The sequence below is a fragment of the Sciurus carolinensis genome, chromosome 5 (genome assembly GCF_902686445.1).
Source record: "Sciurus carolinensis chromosome 5, mSciCar1.2, whole genome shotgun sequence".
Classification (NCBI taxonomy): domain Eukaryota; kingdom Metazoa; phylum Chordata; class Mammalia; order Rodentia; family Sciuridae; genus Sciurus; species Sciurus carolinensis.
Genome location: NC_062217.1, coordinates 41,422,799 through 41,442,843, shown reverse-complemented (window position 1 = coordinate 41,442,843; position 20,045 = coordinate 41,422,799). Strand labels below are relative to the sequence as shown.

Genomic DNA, 20,045 nt, shown 5'->3' with positions numbered 1-20,045 from the left:
GGTGATGCTGGCAAATCACTGAGCACTTTGTGTGAGAGGCTAAGGGAGGTTCACTCCAGAATAGGACTCTGGCACTTTTGTTAAGGGACCGTTGGTACTTTAAAATATTCCAGCAGTTCCAAAGCGGAAGGAGGCAAGAACCAGATAAAGGAAAGGAACCAATCAATGGGGAGGAAGAATTCATACTCTCTCTCTCTTTCTCTGTCTCCTCTCCATCCCTCCCCACCATGCCTGAGGGCTTTTTACTTTACTTGGCTATACTGCTTAAAATTCCACCACCAAAGATTCCCCTAGTCAGAAGTGTCTTCTTCCCAGAATGCATCATGCTCTAGGAGTGGAAGGGACTTTCCTTCTTTCATACCTTAGTGAATGACTTGGTCTTAAGGAAAGAAGTGGTGGGAGTGAAATTTTAGAAGGAGGCAGGAACGTGTCCAACTCCCAGGTCCCAGAGTCAGGTTCATGATAGGTGAGTTATGTAGGAAAACTCAGAAAGTGTATTTTTAAAACACAGATCCCTGGGCTGGAAGCCAAGGAATCTGTATTTTCATATTGTCCTCATCAGTTAGTTCATTGTTCAAACACAGCTCTCAACCCCACTCACAGGAGGAAGAGCACCTGAGGCCACATTAGTCACTGAGATTGTTTGGATGAAGAGGCTGTAAGTTGTGAAGTGAAGCAAGAGGTAAGTGTGGAGGACTTGGAAGCACAGAAGTGAAAGGAAAAGGGAAGTTCAGATGCAGCCCCCACCCCCCCACTGCTTTGGTTGGTACTGGGAATTGAACTCGGGGTGCTTCAACACTGAGCCACATCCTCAGACCTTTTTATTTTAAGATAGGCTCTCACTAAGCTGCTCAGGGCCTCGCTAAATTGCTGAGGCTGGCTTTGAACTTGCAATCCTCCTGCTTCAGCATCCAAAGTTGCTGAAATGACAGGTGTGTGCCACCATGCCTGACTAGATGCCCTTTCTTCTTCTAGTTCCTAGAATGCTATGAAACAGGGGGATTACGATAGACAGATTCCTCCCAACTGCAATGCCAAGTGCTCACCCAACGTAAGGTGTCAAATCAGTGGCAGAATGTAAGGAGACTCCAGATCTTTGCCGCTTAAAATGCAGACCCTGAAAGAGAGACTAGAGGGCTAAATTCATGGAATAGCAGGATGTAACTTACAGGGAAATTTGAAAAGGAATGATTCGAGAATGATGATTTTTCTTTCCTTTAGTTTCAATTTGGAAATGCTGAAATCTGTAGTAGTTTTGGAAGACCAGAACCCAACAGTTTCCCAGCAATAAAATGAGGGACTACAAAGACAGTCCAAAAAAAGGTTCGAAGAAACAGAGAAAGATAAAGAAGAAAAAGGATGAAAGAGGAGGGGAGGGGAGGGAGGACAAGAAGAAGGAAGAGGAATCCCACTTCTCTCTCTCCACTGCAAAGAGGGACAAGGAATGGCTATTTCAGCCCTCTCTGTTCATTCTTGTCCCAGAAAGAACAAAATATGGTCTCCTCATTGTAGTAGTTGTCTAAAACCACCACAAATTGATATGCATAATTAGGCCACAGAGTTCTCTTTTCTCTCCCTCCTTAAATTGAAAGCATATGAGGAGGGGTATCCAAAGAGGACACTCGTGTAAGTGACATGTACAGTTCCTGATGCACTCTGCCTGAAAGCATTACCAACCAATGCTACGTCGTCAACAGAGCTCTCCGGAGTGAAGGATAAAGAAACTTGATATTCAGGAAATCAGTTTTTTTTTTTTTAAAAAAGGATTTTTCAAGAAACTAAAGGTGTAGCATTGAGCCTATTTTTAAATTATCAAAACTGCGAAAACATAATTATAAAATGTGGAACAATTTGTGACTGACCTTTTTAGGGAAGGAAATACTTCTCAGGTGAGAGAATAAGAAGTGGCAAGAGAAACAAAAACCTAGATTTTGGAGGTGCACTTTTCCCCCCGAACACTGCTAGACTATTACAGTCAACTGTAAAATGATGTCATTAATTTTTCCTTTTGGAAATTGGAGTTCGATTTTTTGTGATACTTTCACAGTGAGTGTGGGATCTCAAATTTAAAGGAAAGTTTTCTTTCATGTGTGAAAAATGGATGTGTATAAATTTGCTCCTTAATAAGAAATTTCCCCCTTGTAACTTGTCTAAGCCAAGAAAAGCTTTCATACATTCCAAAAATGTGACTGCACGCTGACAAAATGAAATATCACTATTTTCATATGAATTCATCTCAAGTAATAAATTAATAAATCTTACACTGAGATCCTTTCTAATTCTACTTCTTTAAAATGCAAATCACCATGAGAAAGGTGGGAGGTGGCTGGTGAGCACCTGAACTTCCAGCCACCGAGCACCATGCATTTTGCCAAGTTCTCTTCCAGGATTCCATGAGCTATTTTCTTCCCTTGGAGAATGAGGCAGCTCAAGCCAGAGATCAAGATGCAGAAACAGGACAGTAAAAAATCAGGTAGCTCTCAAGTTGGTGCATTAATGTCAGGGGAACCTGATACTGACCACTTCCCAAATCCTGCTTTTGATTTCAGGTAATTTTTTGTTTTATTTACTTTTTTACTTGTTCTAATTAGTTGCACATGACAGTAGAATGTATTTTGACATATTATGCATATATGGAATAAAACTTCTCATTCTTGTGGTTGTACATGATGTAGAATTACATTGGTCATGTAATCAGATATATATATATTTTTTTCCTCTAAATTTTTGTTTTAGTTGTAGGTGGACACAATACCTTTATATTACTTTTTATGTGGTGCTGAGGATCATACCCAGGGCCTCACGCATGTTAGGCAAGCGCTCTACCACTGAGCCACAATCCCAGCCCAATCAGATATATTTTTAAGTATATGTTTGAAATCGGGTATGTCTGGAGTCCTCAAACCAAAACTACGGAAACCAAGGTGATCTCTGAAAACCAGAATGTGTAATTCAGCCTTCTGTTTCTCATCTATTCCTTCCTGACCCAGGCCCAAACCCAAATATGAAATCCACATCCACTACCCACAACAGGCCTGCTTTCAGGTTCTTCATGGTACAACAGTTCTGAATGAATGTTATCTTTTACGTGAACCCTCACGTACTGTACTAGAGGGACATACTACAGAAGCCCACAGCTGCCAGAGGAGGGCTATCTGAGGGACTCTGTTCATGCTCGGGGCCAGGGAAAGCCAAGTCTCAATACTAAGGCTATGGAGCCAGTATGGTGAAATTCACCAAAGTTACCACTGATAGATACCCTTTAAAAGATGAATGGATAAAGAAACTGTGATATATATACACAATGGAATATTATTCAGCCATAAATAAGAATAAAATTATGACATTTGCAGGTAAATGTATGGAGTTGGAGAATATCATGCTAAGTGATATAAGTCAATCCTAAAGAAGCAAAGGCCGAATGATTTGTCTGATAAGTGGATGATGATACATAACAGGGTGGGGTCGGGGGAGGTAAGGAAAGAAAGGAGGAAGGATGAATTGTGTAGAGGGAAACAAGGGGTGGGGAGAAGGTGGGGGAAAGGAAATATAATATAAATAGAATGAGACAAATATCATTACCTATGAACATGTACGATTATGCAAATGGTATGATTCTACTTCCAGAGAAATGATAGTTGCACCCCATTTGTGTACAATGAATCAAAATAAAACTACCACCGACCCTCAGGGATAGCAGCCTCACCAAGAACCCAATCTGAACACTGGGGGTTCCCAATCAGGTCTCCCAGATCCCCATGGCTAGAAATCCTGCTAGCCGGGTTCTGCAGGATTCAGGTCTAAGTGTGTCCCCTAAACCGTTGGCTTCATTTTCCAGAAGACCATACACCTATCCAAAAACAATCCAAGCTGCTGCTGGTACAGACTGGTTTGTGTCCCCCCAAATCCTAACCCTATATCAGATTATAAATGTATCTGGAGATAGGGCCTTAAATGAGGTCATTAGGGTTTTTCCACTGGCGTCCTTGTTAAGAAGAGACTAGGACTCAGACACACACAGAATCTTAGACTTCTGACTTCCAGAATTGAGAAGATAAATTTCTGTTATTTAAGCCACCCAGTCTAGATTTCTTTATACAGCAGCCTTAGCATATTTATATGCCCCCACAACACCCTCCACAGCTATAGACAGGGGAACGTTTTTATTGTAGCCCTTGACTGAAGTTACAACTTGAACATCACTTTTCTGTTACCTGTATGTGAAATTCAAATGATTAATATTAATAGGCATACACACAAAACAAGATCCACCCTCTTCAGAGAAGTAAATAAAAAAAAATAATTAATGTCTCCCATTTTCTTTGCCTTACCCTCCTTTTTTAAAAATCCTTACCTGGTGGCAAAACCTTCAGGTAATTCCTCCTGACGTTCAGCTCCCGGAGAGACTTGAGCTGGCCTATCTGTGGGGGCAGGGCTGTGATCTCGTTGCAGCTCACATCCTGTGTGGAAAGTCAGGGGAGAAACCATCAGCACCTCTTCTCCCAGGAAATCAAGCATTGTGTGTGAATTCGCCTTCGGGAACTTAAAGAGCTACACAGGTGCACTTTTATCCTGGTCTCCAGGTCCCTAGCAAGTCAGACTCAGCACAGGGAAGAAAAAAACAGCTGTAAACATCCCAGGGAGAGGGGAAAGAAGGGAGAAAGGAAGGACGCTAATACTCCAGAGCTGCTTCTGCCACATGCTTCCATTTAATTCTCATGACAAACCCATGTGACAGTATTACTAGCCTAATATTTACAGATCAGGAAAATGAGGCTCAGTGGCCCAGGGCCTGCAAGCGCCATCCGTGAAGGACGGGCCCAGTGTTAGGTACAACACCTCCTATCTTACCAAACCCTCAAGTTCAGGAATGTGGGTTGTTATGGTTTAGATGTGGTGTCTTCCAAATGCTGACATGTGAGATGATTCAAGAGGATTTGGAGAAGAAATGATTGGTTTACAGTCTTAACCTAATCAGTAGATTAATCCCTCATGGGATTAACTGAGTGGTAACTGCAGGCAGATGGGGTGTCCTGGAGGAAGTGGTTCATTGGGGGTGTGGCTATGGAGTATATATTTGTATCTGGAGCGTGGAGTCTCTCTCTGCTTCCTGATCACCAAGTGAGTTGGTTCCCCCTGCCACACTCTTTCTCCATGATGTTCTGCCATGGTGCCCCAAGGAGTGGAGCAGGCTTTCTATGGATTAGGACCTCTGAAACTGTGAGCCCTTAAATAAACTTTTCCTCCTCTATAATTGTTCTGGTCAGATCATTTAGTTGCAGCAGGGAAAAGGCTGACTAAAACATGGACTTACTGTCTGGGTGCTTATTTATTTAAAATAGGGTTCTTACCAAATGGCTGGTGACCTCGCAGCTCATGAGCAAGACTGTGGGTAGGCGGATTTTGTCCTCTTTGCTTGAGAAGACTAATGCCTTATTCATCTTTATTGGAACCATGTCTTGACACACATAAAATGAAGGCCATGACGTGATAGCCTTATGTTTCCTTATTAGCTCACTAATCCCGCTCTGCACTTCTCCCCTCCCCCACCCCTGCTCCTCCTTCAGTCTGGACAACACTATCTCTCATTGGCTATGGCAACCAATGATCTCCTGATGGGTTTCCAAGCATCGCTCTCCTCCTCAGATCCATCCTTCACAGAGCTGCCAGGGCAGGTATCTCATTATGGTGTTCACCAGCTTAGATACTTGCAGAATGTTCCAGCCTCTACAATGGGTCTGTCAGTTCCTCCTTGTATCCTACACTCAAGCCCTGGGATCCCAACTTGCAGTCTTCAGTGTGTGCCACAGTTTAGTGGTCCCACAACTTATTCATACTTGTTCCCTGCCTGATGTCCCCATCCACAATAATGTCATCTTGTCCCACCTGCTCATCTTTTAAGAACTAATTCAAGTCTCAACCTCCTCTTTGAAACCATCCATGAGCTTCCCCTCCCCTCGGTCAGGTCACTCTGATCCAACGACTGAAAGATGGCCCATCCTTCCCTCTCAGGTCCCACAGAGTGTGTGTTACTGTCATTCGCTGGCTTACATGCTTGCCTTCCCCTTTAAGCCTGTGAGATCCTAGCAGAGAAAGATGGTGTCATTTTCACTCTGTCCTCCTGGTATCTAGCAGAGTGCCCGGCACAAAGCAGTGACCAGTGAATGCTGAATGAACCTCTGAAATTCATTTATGCTGAGACTTCACGATACTGGGACTCCTTTTCCCTTGTGGCTGGGTGCCCAGGATGCTCCAACATACTCACTTAAATTCCAAGAAGGCCCTACTTGATATCAGAGATATCCAAAGAGAGAGTCAAGTTGTAAATGCTCTCCATAAGACCACATTCTTATATTCCACTTTACGTTGGAACCTACAACCCAACCCCACTCACCTTCAAAAGGACCAAGGCCCATGTACCAAAAATCCATTTTGCTTTCATTCAGATGAAGTTAACTCATCACCGATGAAGTCCCTGAAGCCCCGGGACCCTGTTAGACCAGAACTATACACTATCAGTGGATCCCCACCCTCTTAACTATTTCATTTAAAAATCCTCAGGTGCCTGTCAGGGTCATTGTGCTCAATGGATGAGAAGGAATAATATCGCCGCTACTAAAAAGAGAATGATATTGCAGCCAAGAAGCCTGAGTGGACAGGATATAGTCAACCCACTGTAGTTTTCTGTCCTCAGCTGCTGGAGCAGAGAGGTAGGATGAGACAGGTTAGAAAATGGGGTGTACAAATTGCTAATCTACCTTCAGAATGCAAAATAAGAAGGATTTATAATAACAGAATTAATCCAGGGATTATTAAGATAGGCAATGCTCACTTAGAGAAAACAATATTTCAAAAAAGACTAGGAGCATCACCCCCAAGCTGCTGCATTGCTCCTGGTTCAGAAAAGTCACACACAATTTTAAGAAAACCACTCCTAGTGTTTAAAACAACAGAACTCCATGAGCACACCTAAAAAGAGACAAAAATGTCAGGGGAAGCCAGAATGGAAACAGAAGTTGGCACTGGATCATCACAGAGGTCAACAACCAAAACCTTCCATTGAAAGCTGTATCTTTCTTTGCCTTAACTAAACAAGAAATAAGCAAGAGCCACCATTCCATTCTATTTTAAAAGACACCTGTGGAACACAGGCAAGCCCCAGAAACACATGACAGCAAATCGTTCTGCTCCACTCCTGGCCTGGCCTGTCACTTGGGTGATGGTGCTGGTGGTGGAGGTGAAGATTGTTGGGAAGAATTAGGTGGAATCGTTTTCCATCTGTAAGAGAATTTATGTTATTGGATTCTAAAATAAGTTTTTTAAAAAATTGTTTTATGAATGACAGCAGGAGAAAGACTCTTTACAGATCATGGAAAGCATAGATTTTTGAATGTGAAACTGCCAATTTTCAGAGGTTTCACAGGCACCATTTTCTCCCAAAAAATGCAGTGTAAAGAGGAAAGCAAAAAGATAACCTATAGAGTTAGTCGGCATATTCACAGCATGAAATCTCCTGACATGAAACTCACACTTATTCCATTTTTTAGCATGAACTATACATATATGTATGTATATACACCTTGCCCTTTGCTGGTCATACCTAGGTTGACCATGAAATCAAGGTAAGCCATCTCTCTAAATGTAAGCTAATGTTTTCCAATATATTTCTAACATAATGGCCTTATCAAAGAAAATCAACTTCTCTCAGCTATATTTAAATACTCACCAGCATAGAAAAGAGTTATTCAATAGACCTACACACATACACACTTCACATAACAATAAAAACAAAATTTTCCACCTATAAGATAGGACATCTGTAGACAATTTGAAACACAAAGTCCAATTGTCTATTCACAGGTTGAAGGATACGGGGTAAAAGTCAGATTATTTTAATAGTGCTCTGCATTCTTGGTTACTTCCTCTGCTGACAAAATAATGGGGGGACATTGCCCTGGCAGATCTAGCCCACAAGGGAGACAGAGACTTTGCATCATTGTACAATCAATATTGCAGAAAACAGTGCAAAACTCTAATCCCCACAAGTCATTGAACCTTGTCAAATTTTAAAGAGGTTATGAATTTCATCGCAAAAATAATACCCCATGGGTAATTATGTCTTAATTAGCTGGAGGAGGAGGAAGAAAGAGGAGATAATAGTCTAGGTGTCTGGGGATAAGAGTACAGTTTTGAAAATATGCAAGCAATATTTCTAGAATGATCCCATTCTTTAGAACATTGTTATCCAAATTTAGTTGAGGACAAGGTACAGATTTTTATCTTGATTATTTGAAGAAGATAATATTTATGAAAATAAATTTTAAAAGTAAACAATGCTAATGCCTCACACTTCTGCAGTTAGTATTTGTCAGGTTATAAATTCCAGGCTCGCTCACTTAATGAAATACTTTTGAATTTTCTATTAAACCTAAGCTATGTCTTTGGAGAACAATTATTCCAAGCTTCTGTGAAATAAAATTACCACATATTTAATGTTACCATATTACCAATAAACAAGTAGATCAAAAAGAATCATGAATATGTTATATTTATCAATTTTATTCTTTTTGATAGAGAAAATAAATCTAATTATCAATAATATCAATACTTAAGCTTAAGTTTTTCATGGACCAGTCTGTCCAACTTTGTCATTCTCATAAAAAAAAAATAGAAAATTCTAACTAAGATTCAAACTCTACCTATTTACTGGTTTGAACACCATATTTTAAAACAACCAAAAGAAAAGACTTTGGAAATCAAGATTCTCTCCTCGTCACAATAATGGAAGTCTCTAGAAGTGGTAAGTACGGGTTGGAGAGTAATAAATTTTTGTTACTAAGTACAAATTACTAATCTACCTTCAGAATGCAAAATGAGAAGGATTTATAATAACAGAATTAATTCAGGGATTATTAAGATAGGCAATGCTCACTTAGAGAAAACAAAATTTCAAAAAAGACTAGAAGTGTTTTTAAAGCAGGGACATCTAACGAAAACCATCATAAACTCTGTGTCAAGATGATCTTGGTTACAGCAGAGTCTGGGGAGCCCAGGCCACAGTGTGGAGTTGCAGGTGGTCTCTCATAAGCGACCTTGCTCTGACATTCAGATTTTTAAAAACTTGGTGCAACTTGGTGCACTACTAGCCTAAATAGAATTTTTGTAATAAATTCTGATGATTCCATTTAATTGATGGAATACAATACTCTGACAGGAAATGCAGGTTACTAACAGCTCGCCTCCTGTCATGTATCCATGTCCTTCCATAGAAATCCCCTCCGTAGGGCTTACTGTGCAACGTTAAGTATCACTCACCTTTTCTGTGCCTATAAAGTAAAAGGTGAGCTTTGAACAACTAATTTTCTTCCAACATCAGGAAGACCCATTTATGATAGCAGAAATAATGAAAAGACTTTGGTTGAAACACAGATATTTTGGTTTTGTAGCAATGAAAAAAGAAAAACTCATTGCTTGGAGGTCAGAATTTTAAAAAGCGCAGGTAAGGGAAGAATTGAGGAACTCTGGATTGTATACAGGGAAATGAGGAGAGGGGAAGAGATGGGGGGAAGAAAAGAGAGTGGAATGTAACAAACATCATTACCCTATGTAAATGTATGATCACACAAATGGTGTGACTACATCATGGACAACCACAGAAATGAGAAGTTGCACCCCATTTGTGAACCATGAATCAAAATGCATTCTGCTGTCACCTGTAACTCAATAGAACAAACAAGAAAAAAAGAATGCATTGGTCAAAACGGTAAATTGTTAAAAATGAGTATGGCTCTTTTTTCAAATATTGATAATTTTATCTTCCAGATGGGCATTTCAGAAGGAAAAGAAAAAAAAGAACTTTAAAAAAGAAGAAAAATCAAAGTGTCTGTTTAAACATAAACCACCTTCCAGCAACCTCTAGTTTGATAAACCATCTCAATATCAGCACCTCTCTCCAGTATAAAACTCTACTTCACACCCCTCCCCACACCCACAAACCCAGGCTCCACCCTGCTCCTGTTCCTAGCAAGCCCCAGGTTTCCTACTGTCTCACAGGAATCACAGATGTTAGGAGGCATCCGAGGGATCAGGAATGGCCAAGTGGTTATGGAGGACACCTGCGTTTACCTCTCCATTACATGCCACAGAGTTTGGGATGTTATGCATAAAAATAATCAAGAAGGCATTTTCCTCAGAAGCTGCTCAATACCTGATGGGTTTAGAATCAATCTTTGAATTCAAATTCCCCACACTACCAAATATTTCATGAAAAGTGAATAACAAATAGTGTGTCTGTTGAGGGCCAGGAAACACCTTCCAACTCATTATCACTTGAGCCAGGTCTTCTGAGCTTTTGGTTGTCAAAGTAGGTTTCTAAATCAGTGACATTTCGTTCTCTTATGTGAAGGTCAGAGCTAAAAAACACGATTTTCACACACTGCGAACCGGTGGAGGGTGGAACTGAGAAAATCCAAACAATGGCTGGAGCCGAGATGGACTCCAAGCAGATAAAACCAATGAAAAAACTCCTCGATCTCTGGCAAACGCCCACAAAACACTCTCAGTTTTACTGTGCTCTGACTTGGTGTGCTGGTCTTCACAGCTGTCTGTTACCTACAACCTGTGGCATTGAGACAGCACCTCTCACTAAACACCTCATCCCTCTGCAAGATTCCTCCGTAAGAGCCAGGTTTCCAATATGTTCAGAAGGACTGGGCAGGTAAAATAAAATTTAGTCAACATGGGATAAAACTATAGACCCTATCTGACTTGATTCCACAGTAAGAAAACTTTCCAGCACAGGTGCCATTACTATGGACTCCACGGGAAGAAATCACCAACTGCTTGCAGCCTAGCTAAGGTGACAGAGGCTGCACTGTGCTGTGGACCTTTTGTTATCTTCACTTTTTGCAGTCCTGGGGAATGAACCCAGGGCCTCACACACATTAGGCAAATAGTCTACCATGAAGCTACGTCCCCAGCTCTGTGGTATGAACTTCAAACCAGACAAACCTGCTTCTGACCCCAGGTGGCCACATAGCTTTGGGTACATAATTTCTAAACTGACAATTTGTCTACAAAATGTAAAAATGATACAGGCCTTGCTGGGTTACTTTCAAGATTCTATGAACTATTCCAAGTCATGTCCTAGCAGACAACCTAAAATAAGGAGGTACTCAGTACATGTTAGCACTTTACCTCCTCCCCTTACAGAAAGCAGACGCAGAAACAGGCTCACAAAGCAACACAAACGTACACTACATTCATAAGATGAGAGCAGGTAAGAAGTCGTTTGGAGTGGCCAAGGTCAGAAAGTTGTACATTATTCCCATCAGAAATGACCCTCAAAGAACCAGCTCCAGAGAGCTAAGATTCCACAAGATTTGCACCCACAGCAATGTGGTCACACCACCTGGCCAATCTTCTTGGTTCAAGAAGAAGGACATCTCCCAAGTGGCTTCTTCATGGGAAGAGAATGACCACTTTTTGACATTTCCTGGACAACATCAAATGACTGGACAAGACTTGACTGTACTGGGAATGCTTTTTGTTTTAAGATTCTTACGTAACTGTGATATAACTAAAAAGGTAAGATAATGTTCTCCGATTTTATTCCCTTCCCAAAGTAAGAAAGGACAACTCTTTTCCTGTAGATGGCAAGGTGTTCTGGTTTGGTTTTTCAAGTGGATGTTCACTCGAATGTTCGTCCACACTTGGAAGAAAAGAGTTTACAAACTCAGTTTGAGGTACTCTGACTCTGATGTAGAATTAAAAAACATCTTTTTCCAAAATAGCACACAATGCTGAGAGAAGGATAAACTGGGTCACTTCCTCAGCATGGGGAGCATTGAACTCAAACATTCTGCCCTGCGTGGAAAGCTCATGATTCTGTTAATAAATTGGTAATGTGTGACTACAAAACAAAAGTTTCCTGCTATAATTCAAGAATTGCTTTAAGCTCTGCAGGGGATTTTTTGTTCCAATTGATAACTAAAAATAATCTGACATGGTTACCTATAGTAACACTACTATTTTAAGCAGATATCAAAGATAAATGAGAATGGATGGAAAATAATCTTTTTTTAGTCTGTGACCTTAACCAAGGCCAGTCATTCCTTGTGGTTAAATAATGTCAACTTATTAACTTTTCGGCTACTTCACAAATAAATGCTTTTTACAAAGAGCACACTTGCTCAGACACACAAGGTGGCAGAGAGGGAACTGCAGGCTTGAACAGGGCCATCTCTGGTCATGCCTGGTGGTTACTGAGCACCAGAAATGTGGCTGTTCACTCTGCGATGTGCTGTCAGTGTAAAATGCATCCCGGATTTCAAAGCCTTGGTGTTAAAAAATAAATAAAACACCTCAGTATGTTTGATTTGTGTAACACAAAGTAGTAATATTTTGTCTATGTGGAGTCAAATAAAATATTATTCAAATTAACTTGCTTCTTTTTACTTTTTAAAATGTGGTCACCGGTACATTTAAAATTCCATCTGCTGTTTACTTTTCCACCATACAGTGTTTGGCAAAGGTATTTCAGCTTAGGTGACCAATTAGCAAGGGTGACCTTCCACACGTTGCTGTCGCTCTGATCTGGGTTTCCTCATTTGATCAAGAGGTCAAGTGCTTGGACTACGTGGCTTTTACAATCACCTGTGGAGTTAACATTTGAGAATTCCAGGGGCCAAGAGTTAGTGCTGATGGGGAAAAGTCATAAGACCTGAGAGAAGACAGTACAGTAACTAAGACACAGGGCACCCTCACCAGAACAGGGCTCAGGACAGGAACCTACGAAAAGTTCACGGCAGCCCTTAAACCACCCAGCAGCTCGAGTGAAGAACCCTGTTCTTTCTGACTTAATTATATGCCTTCATACATTGTGACCTACAAATTTATTTGCAGATTATTTCTTTGGATTAGCCATCATTTTTTACAATTTATATATAATCTGAAAAAAAATAACTACAATGTGATAACCTATCAACCTCAGGAACTATTAATTCTGCAAACTTCAGGAACTATAAACTACAGGAAACTTATAAATTTCAGGAACTGTCACAGCAAAGCCACAGCTGCTAGTGCCATGTCGCTCCACTTAGTGTCTTGTGGATGTGGTGTATTCAATGCTTAGTTCCCAGTGTGGTGGTATCGAGAGGTGGTGGAACGTATAAGAGGTGGAGTCTAGTGGGAGGTGGTAAGGTCACTGGGGGCACTGCTGTCAGAAGGGAGTGACACGGTTCTCCTGAGATCCCGATAAACTCCCATGAGAAGCTGCTATGAAAAGCAAGAGTGGCCCCTCCCTGCTCTCCAATTTCTCATGTCACCGTGAGATCTGTCCCTCTGGCATTTGCTCCCACCTCGATGCCACCAGCTGTGTTGTGATGCAGCCGAGAGGTCCCTCACCAGAGGCAGAGTGGATGAGGATGCCTTATCTTGACCTTTCTGCCCCTGAAACTGGGAGCTAAATAAACTTCTTTTCTTTATAAAGTGTCCCATCTTGGTTATTTTGTTATAGCAATGGGAAATGAACTAATAGAAGCTTCTCCTTACTCAACTATAGCAAAAGTCTTTCTGAACACCCTGACAGATCATGATCAGTCAACAAACAAAAAGAGCATCTTAAAAATCAGTAACATACCAACTCCATTAACTGTTTGAGCTGACCTATCTCTTCTGGTAGTGATCCAAGTTTGTTGTTACTTGCGATTAAGACTTTGAGAGGCAGACCACACAGGCAGGCAGGCAGGGCAGACAGCTGATTTCGACTGTAAAGACAATACAACAGAAACACACATAAACAGAAAGGCCACTTCATACTATCTGTGAACACACTTTTAACAAGAAAAGAAAAAGAAGTGATCTGAGAAGATGTTTTTCCAAATACAAAAAGTCCAATACATTTTCTGTGTCCATAATTACTCAAATTACAAATACAGAAGAAAACGAAATGCATTTTTTAAAAAAGAATGGGGGTGGTGGTGGAAAGAAACAGATTGGATAACAAGTACCAAAATGAACTTACATAGGAAGAATAAATTCCAGTGTTCTATAGCACAGTAAGGTGACTAGAGTTTACAACAATGTATTTTATATTTCAAAATAACTAGAACGAAGAGTTCAAAGGTTTTGAATGCAAAGAAATGACAAACTTTTAAAGAGGGGAAACACTAACTGCTTTGATTTGCTCATTATACGTTACTTACAAGTACTGAATTATCACACTGTATCCACCAAATATGTACAATTATTTTGAGTCAGTTATAAATATTTATAATGGCCAGTTCTAAGAGATGGAAAGATATTGGATCAATGCAATATAGAAAATCATCCATATTTGTGTGTAAGTCACTTTTTTCAATCTCTTCCCCACACCAAGTCCTTTTCCCAGCTACCAAGAAAAGAGAAAATTCTGTTTTCCTGACTTATTTTCCCTGCCATTCTGCTGATGAAGCAATGCCACACAGTGAAACACCTAAAAATCTGTACATCTTGTGGCTGCAATTATTTAAAACTTCTTTGTATTTGTGCACACATGCATAAAGTTTCAAAAGATTGTATCCTCTGTGTGTGTGTGTGTGTGTGTGTGTGTGTGTGCATGCGTGTTTATTGGGATGCATATCTGTTTATGTGTAAAGAGGAGAGACAGATTAGAAACACACCTACATATTACCAGTGGTCATTTTGGGGTATGAGTACAGTAGGTGGTTTCTCTTTCCTTTAGTATATTTTGCTGTCTTTTACAAAATTCCTAGAAGAGTTTTTGTAACCAGCAAAGAAACATCTGCACAAGATAAATATAATCAGGTACTTGTTGCATGGGTCCATCTGTTTGAGGAAACTCACTATGATGTATATTTTGTGAGCACTTCTCTGTATGGATGCTTAACCTAAGGGCATGTCTAACTAATGGGTTCAGAAAATGCAGGGGCTGAATTATAAAAAAGATCCATTCTAATCTGGGCCTTCTCCTGCCAACACCCAAATATCACTCCTATTCCAGGTACCCCATATCCAGATATTTAGTTTTGGGGAAGAAATGGTACAGCTATATCTTCACTCCATTGCCCAGATATAAACAAACAAACAAAAATAAAAGCTATTTCTGGAAAGAGGTAGAAGAGCTTTCTCCATAAAAGCCTAGCAGAGGGAGGGAGGAGACTGAGAGTCCTCCTGGGGGTTCCTGGCACTGGAAGGACCAGCTGGTACTTCACTTCCCTCGTTGCTGGGCTCCACTGACTCTCCTGGTCACTGGGAGCAGTGGAGGGGGCACCACGACCACCATTCTGCCACTCTGTCTTTTCACATCCTTCCTGCTGTCCTCTCTAGCCTGTGGGGACCCAGTGGGACTTTTTTGGCTGGATGAGGGCTCTTTCTGGTACTCGGCTGATAGGGCTTTCAGGTGCCAGAATAAGGCCCTGTAGGTACGCGCTCTGGAGAAGAGAGCTCAGTTTATTAAAAGACAGCAAGTGAACAATCCAAAGTATCATTTGTGGCTATAAAATAGTTACGAATATACCATTTCACAAAATGAGGACTGGCAAATGAAAATGTTAATTTAACAAGGTCATTCTATTATCTTTGGAGCCATATTTAAATTTCCTCCTAAAGAGAGGATCATGGGAACAGAGATTAGTATTTTCAGAAATTTCTACATTCCTGTTTCTACAAGATTAACAACTACAGGTTGAGATATTCCTTTTGCTTTTTTTGCTTGGAAATGCAGCATGCAACTATTCCCAGGCTCATTCCCTTGATGCAGGCATTTAATCGGATTAGCAGATCTGGGATTGGGAGAGTCATTCATCATAGCAGTCGAGGCAATGCAACAAACAACAGCTCTACTCACTCAGGCTTATTCTTTCTGGAATTCTTCCAGGGTGGACACTAATTTAATAAAATAAAAAGTCAGCCTGTGGTCTCTTTCATGGGAATGCGTGCTATTTACATGAAAAGCTGCTGAAGGCGCAGGCGCAGTGTCTCTCCCACTGGTGCCCCATACTGGTGTCCTCCTAGACACTGAGTTAATTAATTACCTGTGGACCTAGCAAACCCACCACGCCAAGAATTTCATCATAACACAAGATGCCCTAGACCTGGGGCAGACTCCTTCCACTTCATCCATCTGTTCCCTCAGCCTCTACTTCATCTATTTTATCACAGGATGTTCCTGTATTTCTTGCAACTTCCCTAATAGAAAAAGGAAATACAGATGCATACAAAACCCATCAGTTCTCCAGTGAATATTTATAATGGAGAGGAGAAACTGCATTCCCTTTAATCCTGAACCCACTCCAGACCACATCAGCAGCCTTTGCTTTCTGAAACCACTCATCTGGCAGCAATTTTTCTCAAGCAAATAAGTGCCTCGGGCCGCAATCTACTTTCCTACCCCCACTTGTCTCCTGTAGGCTTCTGCTATAAACAGACCCTGTGCAGAAAGAACGTTTAAAAATAAGGCCATATAGCATCTGATAAGGTAACGGTCAGTATTTATTTTCAAACTCACCTTGAGTCACATCGAAAAGCAACATTTATTTATTTTAAATTTTTGCTCACTCATTACAAAAGAGGAAATTTGTAGGAAAAAAAAAAAAAAAAAAGGGCTATTCGTTTAGAAGTAGAAATTACAGATTTGGTCATGGTGGCCTGAGATTTTTTTGCCCTCACCAGGGAGGAGCCTGCCCATCTACTCTTGCTGACACTGGAACCTGCCCTGTCTGGGCAGAGGTGGAGCTGGGTAAGAAAGGGGAGTGGAGGGGCCTTTACTGGATCCATGTTCACTGCTTAAGGCTTTGTCTTCCACCTTTGTCAGTGGAATGGTTCCCAGCTACATTTGTCTATTTCCTCATCTCAAGATGCAATGAGGTAGCTCGACGTAACTAAACATTTTTGGTCGCCTAAAAGTGTACAAGATACACTCTCTTGAATTCAAGTATCAGTGTCCCTCACTTAACTCTGGAATTAATACATTTACAAGGTAAGTCACTTTTTATGGTTTGACTTTAAGAGTTTATTTTAATGTGTTTTATCGATGGCACTTATTAACATTCATATTTTGAGACTCAATGTTAGTATCTGACATTTTTTATTAGTGACTTATCAAATGCTTACTTTCCTTAAAATGTGTAAAGATAGAGATGTGCTATATTATTATATATGATTTTATTATTAGGATACAATACATTTTAAAAAATTCTACAAGAACCTACCTCTTTATTTTTATTTAATGGAATGTAAAATTCACTTAGAAAATAATTTGTAGAAAAATTTCTGTAACAGATTCACCTACTCCACTCGCTGCATGGTGTCACAGAAAGGACTCCAGTTATGGAATCAGAAGTCCTGGGTTCAAATCCCACCTTTGCTATAAATCACCTTTCTGACTATGAGCAAGACCTTTAATCTCTTTGGATTTGTTGGCTAGACAACAGATAATAAGACTTACTTAATGTGAAATTATGGATACAAAAGTGCTTAGTCCAATACTAGATAAAAACTGAGCCATCCATCCCCAACCAATAACATGGCAAGGTACTAGACACGTGACCCAGAAGAGCATACGTGTGCTTAGCTTCATTTCATTTACTAATTTTTTATGATATTTCCTCATTGCTGAAATTTCAGTTACTTTTAAAATACAGATTCATGTTTCACTCATTGAAAATATCTACCAATTAAAAATAAAGATGACTGCTCAAAGACATGCTGGGGAGAACCAGGCTGGGATATAACATTTCAGGCCAAAACAAGCAAAATACCAATTTCCGATCTGGATAACCAAGACTAGAATATACACATAATCATATGATCGAGTGTTTCCCTTCTGTCTTCTCTAATTCCAGGATTCCATCCTTTCTCTGAGAACACGAGAATACCCAGGAGTCGCCATCTCTATTTACTACTTGGTTTTCAACAAACAGTAACAGACATAAGGACATGGGGTCATTAACCTTCAAAAAACTCCGAGGACACAGGGCCACAGGGAAAGCATCCCTCAGCCAGGACGCTTGGCTCAACCCAGCAGAGAGAAGGGAACTAACACTGACCACAAGTAGTAGTCACTGTTTTGTTTGGTTGAGTCTCTGCTTGCCATCTGACCTACAGTAAACAGCGGTTAATCTCACTTGGGCCAAGTCAGTTGCCCCTTCCACTGGCTCCCTCAGCTATTTTTGTTTTTATGTTATTTTGTGCACATCCTATTTACCTTTCATTAAAAGCAGAGTAACTTCTTTTTCTGTTTTGCATATGACACCTGTTAGCTGTCCCCATACACACACACACACACAGCAGTGAACAATATCCATAGAGAACCATTTCCTTTTTCCTGCTTAGTTCATTCTGAAAAGTCCACCCTGTGAAATTTCTCACCCTTGTTTCCCCTAATGATCGAGGACTTCCCTCCGTGCCAGCCCTCGCCCTCCATTCCCACCATCATTGTGTGATTGAGACAATAACTGCCACCAAGGACAACAGCTTTGCTTTCATGGCCTGGTGATATTTTGGTCCACTTTATGTTACTAAGTGAAAATCAAATTGAGACTACCTTTATGCTTCACTGTACAACTGAAAAATAATATTTTATACACATTTTTAACACTGAATTTTATTTTTTTAGTTGCCAATGAACCTTTATTTTACAAATTTATTTATTTATTTATATGTGGTGTTGAGGATCAAACCCAGGGCCTCACATATGCCAGGCAAGCGCTCTACCACTGAGCCATGACCCCAGCCCCCTGAATTTTATTTTTAAGTTATTGTTGTTGTTATTTGGTGCTTGGCCTTGAATTCCGGGCTTCCTGCACACTAAGCATGCACTCCAACTATTATGCTGCACTCTCAGCCCCAAAGCAGAGATTTCATTGAGAATATATGGCCGCACTGAGACTCAGAGCCCAAGTTTAACTGTGACAGCAAGTAAACTAACTACAACCCCAGTGTGACAGCCACTGGAAAACTTAAAATGTTTCAAAACTATAAACATAGTCCCATTGTTTCAATTGAATCATGATCAGTTCTCAAAAGCCATCCCAAACAAGTTCGCTCTCCTCGCATGTACAAGCTGTTTTGAGAAAATAAAGGACTAGAAATGAGAACTCTAAGAAAAGCCAGCGACAAAGAGCGAGGCTTTAAAGCCACCGGGAACCCGGGCAGATCTCTGCAACAGCTGTTCCACTGCATTTTTTTCTGTGCACACCCTCACCATATTTGGCTACTGCAACTAAACTGTTTCCCCACGGTAACAGCCTATTGGTCTCCTCTTGAGTAAAAATAAGTGATTACTTAAAATATTTCAGTTTTCAGCATGCCTAACAGCCGGCAACCATTGCCCCTGATGTCTATGGTTATATTTCAAAGGACTATTACTGATAACTTGCTACATCTCGGTTACTTTCCTTCATTTCTTCTAAGAGTACTTTAATTTCAAAAGGACCAGGCCTATGTGGTACTCTACAAACTCTTACTTAAAATTTCTTCATTTAAAATGCTTAAAAATCAAGGCGATGTTCAAAGAAAACTCAACATGCAATGCCAACAGGAATATTAATTTATCAAACTGCTTCGGAGACAACAATGTAAGTCTGGGGTTTTAAGTGTTAAGACTGTGGCTGCTGAGCCCCATATCCAGAAAAGTACTACTGTCTTCAGCCATGGTGCTGGCACACAGGATACCAGCCCTAAGTGGCTGAGAAAGATTGTCTTGGCACTGGTGACTACTCCCACTTTTTGGAGCTTTATTCCAGGTAGAATAGATTCTTCCTGTTACCAGGAAGGTACCCCTACCTTCTTTTTCCATACCAGCCCATCAAAGTCAAGGGGGAAAAATGTATATATATGCACATGTTTATTTTTTATTGCAACCTTTTTCCCCCACAAAAAATGGGGGATACTGATACTGACTTAAATGAACACAGACTGCTCAGATCAATTTTTACCCAGGGACACTGAGTTAAAAATATTTGTAACAAAAATTAAGATGCCTGAATATTATTGCTAACCATTTGAACCCAAGTGCCTGTCCATCTTTTTCTGGGAATTTTTGA

The 20,045-nt window shown here is 40.5% G+C and overlaps 1 protein-coding gene across 5 annotated transcripts in view; it reads right to left on the bottom strand.

Moving 5' to 3' along the window:
• Positions 1–20,045, bottom strand: part of Lrch1 (leucine rich repeats and calponin homology domain containing 1) — a 183,707-nt gene that overhangs the window by 61,689 nt on the left and 101,973 nt on the right. For all 5 annotated transcript variants that reach the window (XM_047552651.1, XM_047552653.1, XM_047552655.1 and 2 more), the window contains exons 3-4: positions 13,640–13,766; positions 4,355–4,460 (exon numbers count right to left, since the gene is read on the bottom strand). In XM_047552651.1, coding sequence (XP_047408607.1) covers positions 4,355–4,460; positions 13,640–13,766 — 233 coding nt within the window. The remainder of the gene's footprint in view (positions 1–4,354; positions 4,461–13,639; positions 13,767–20,045) is intronic.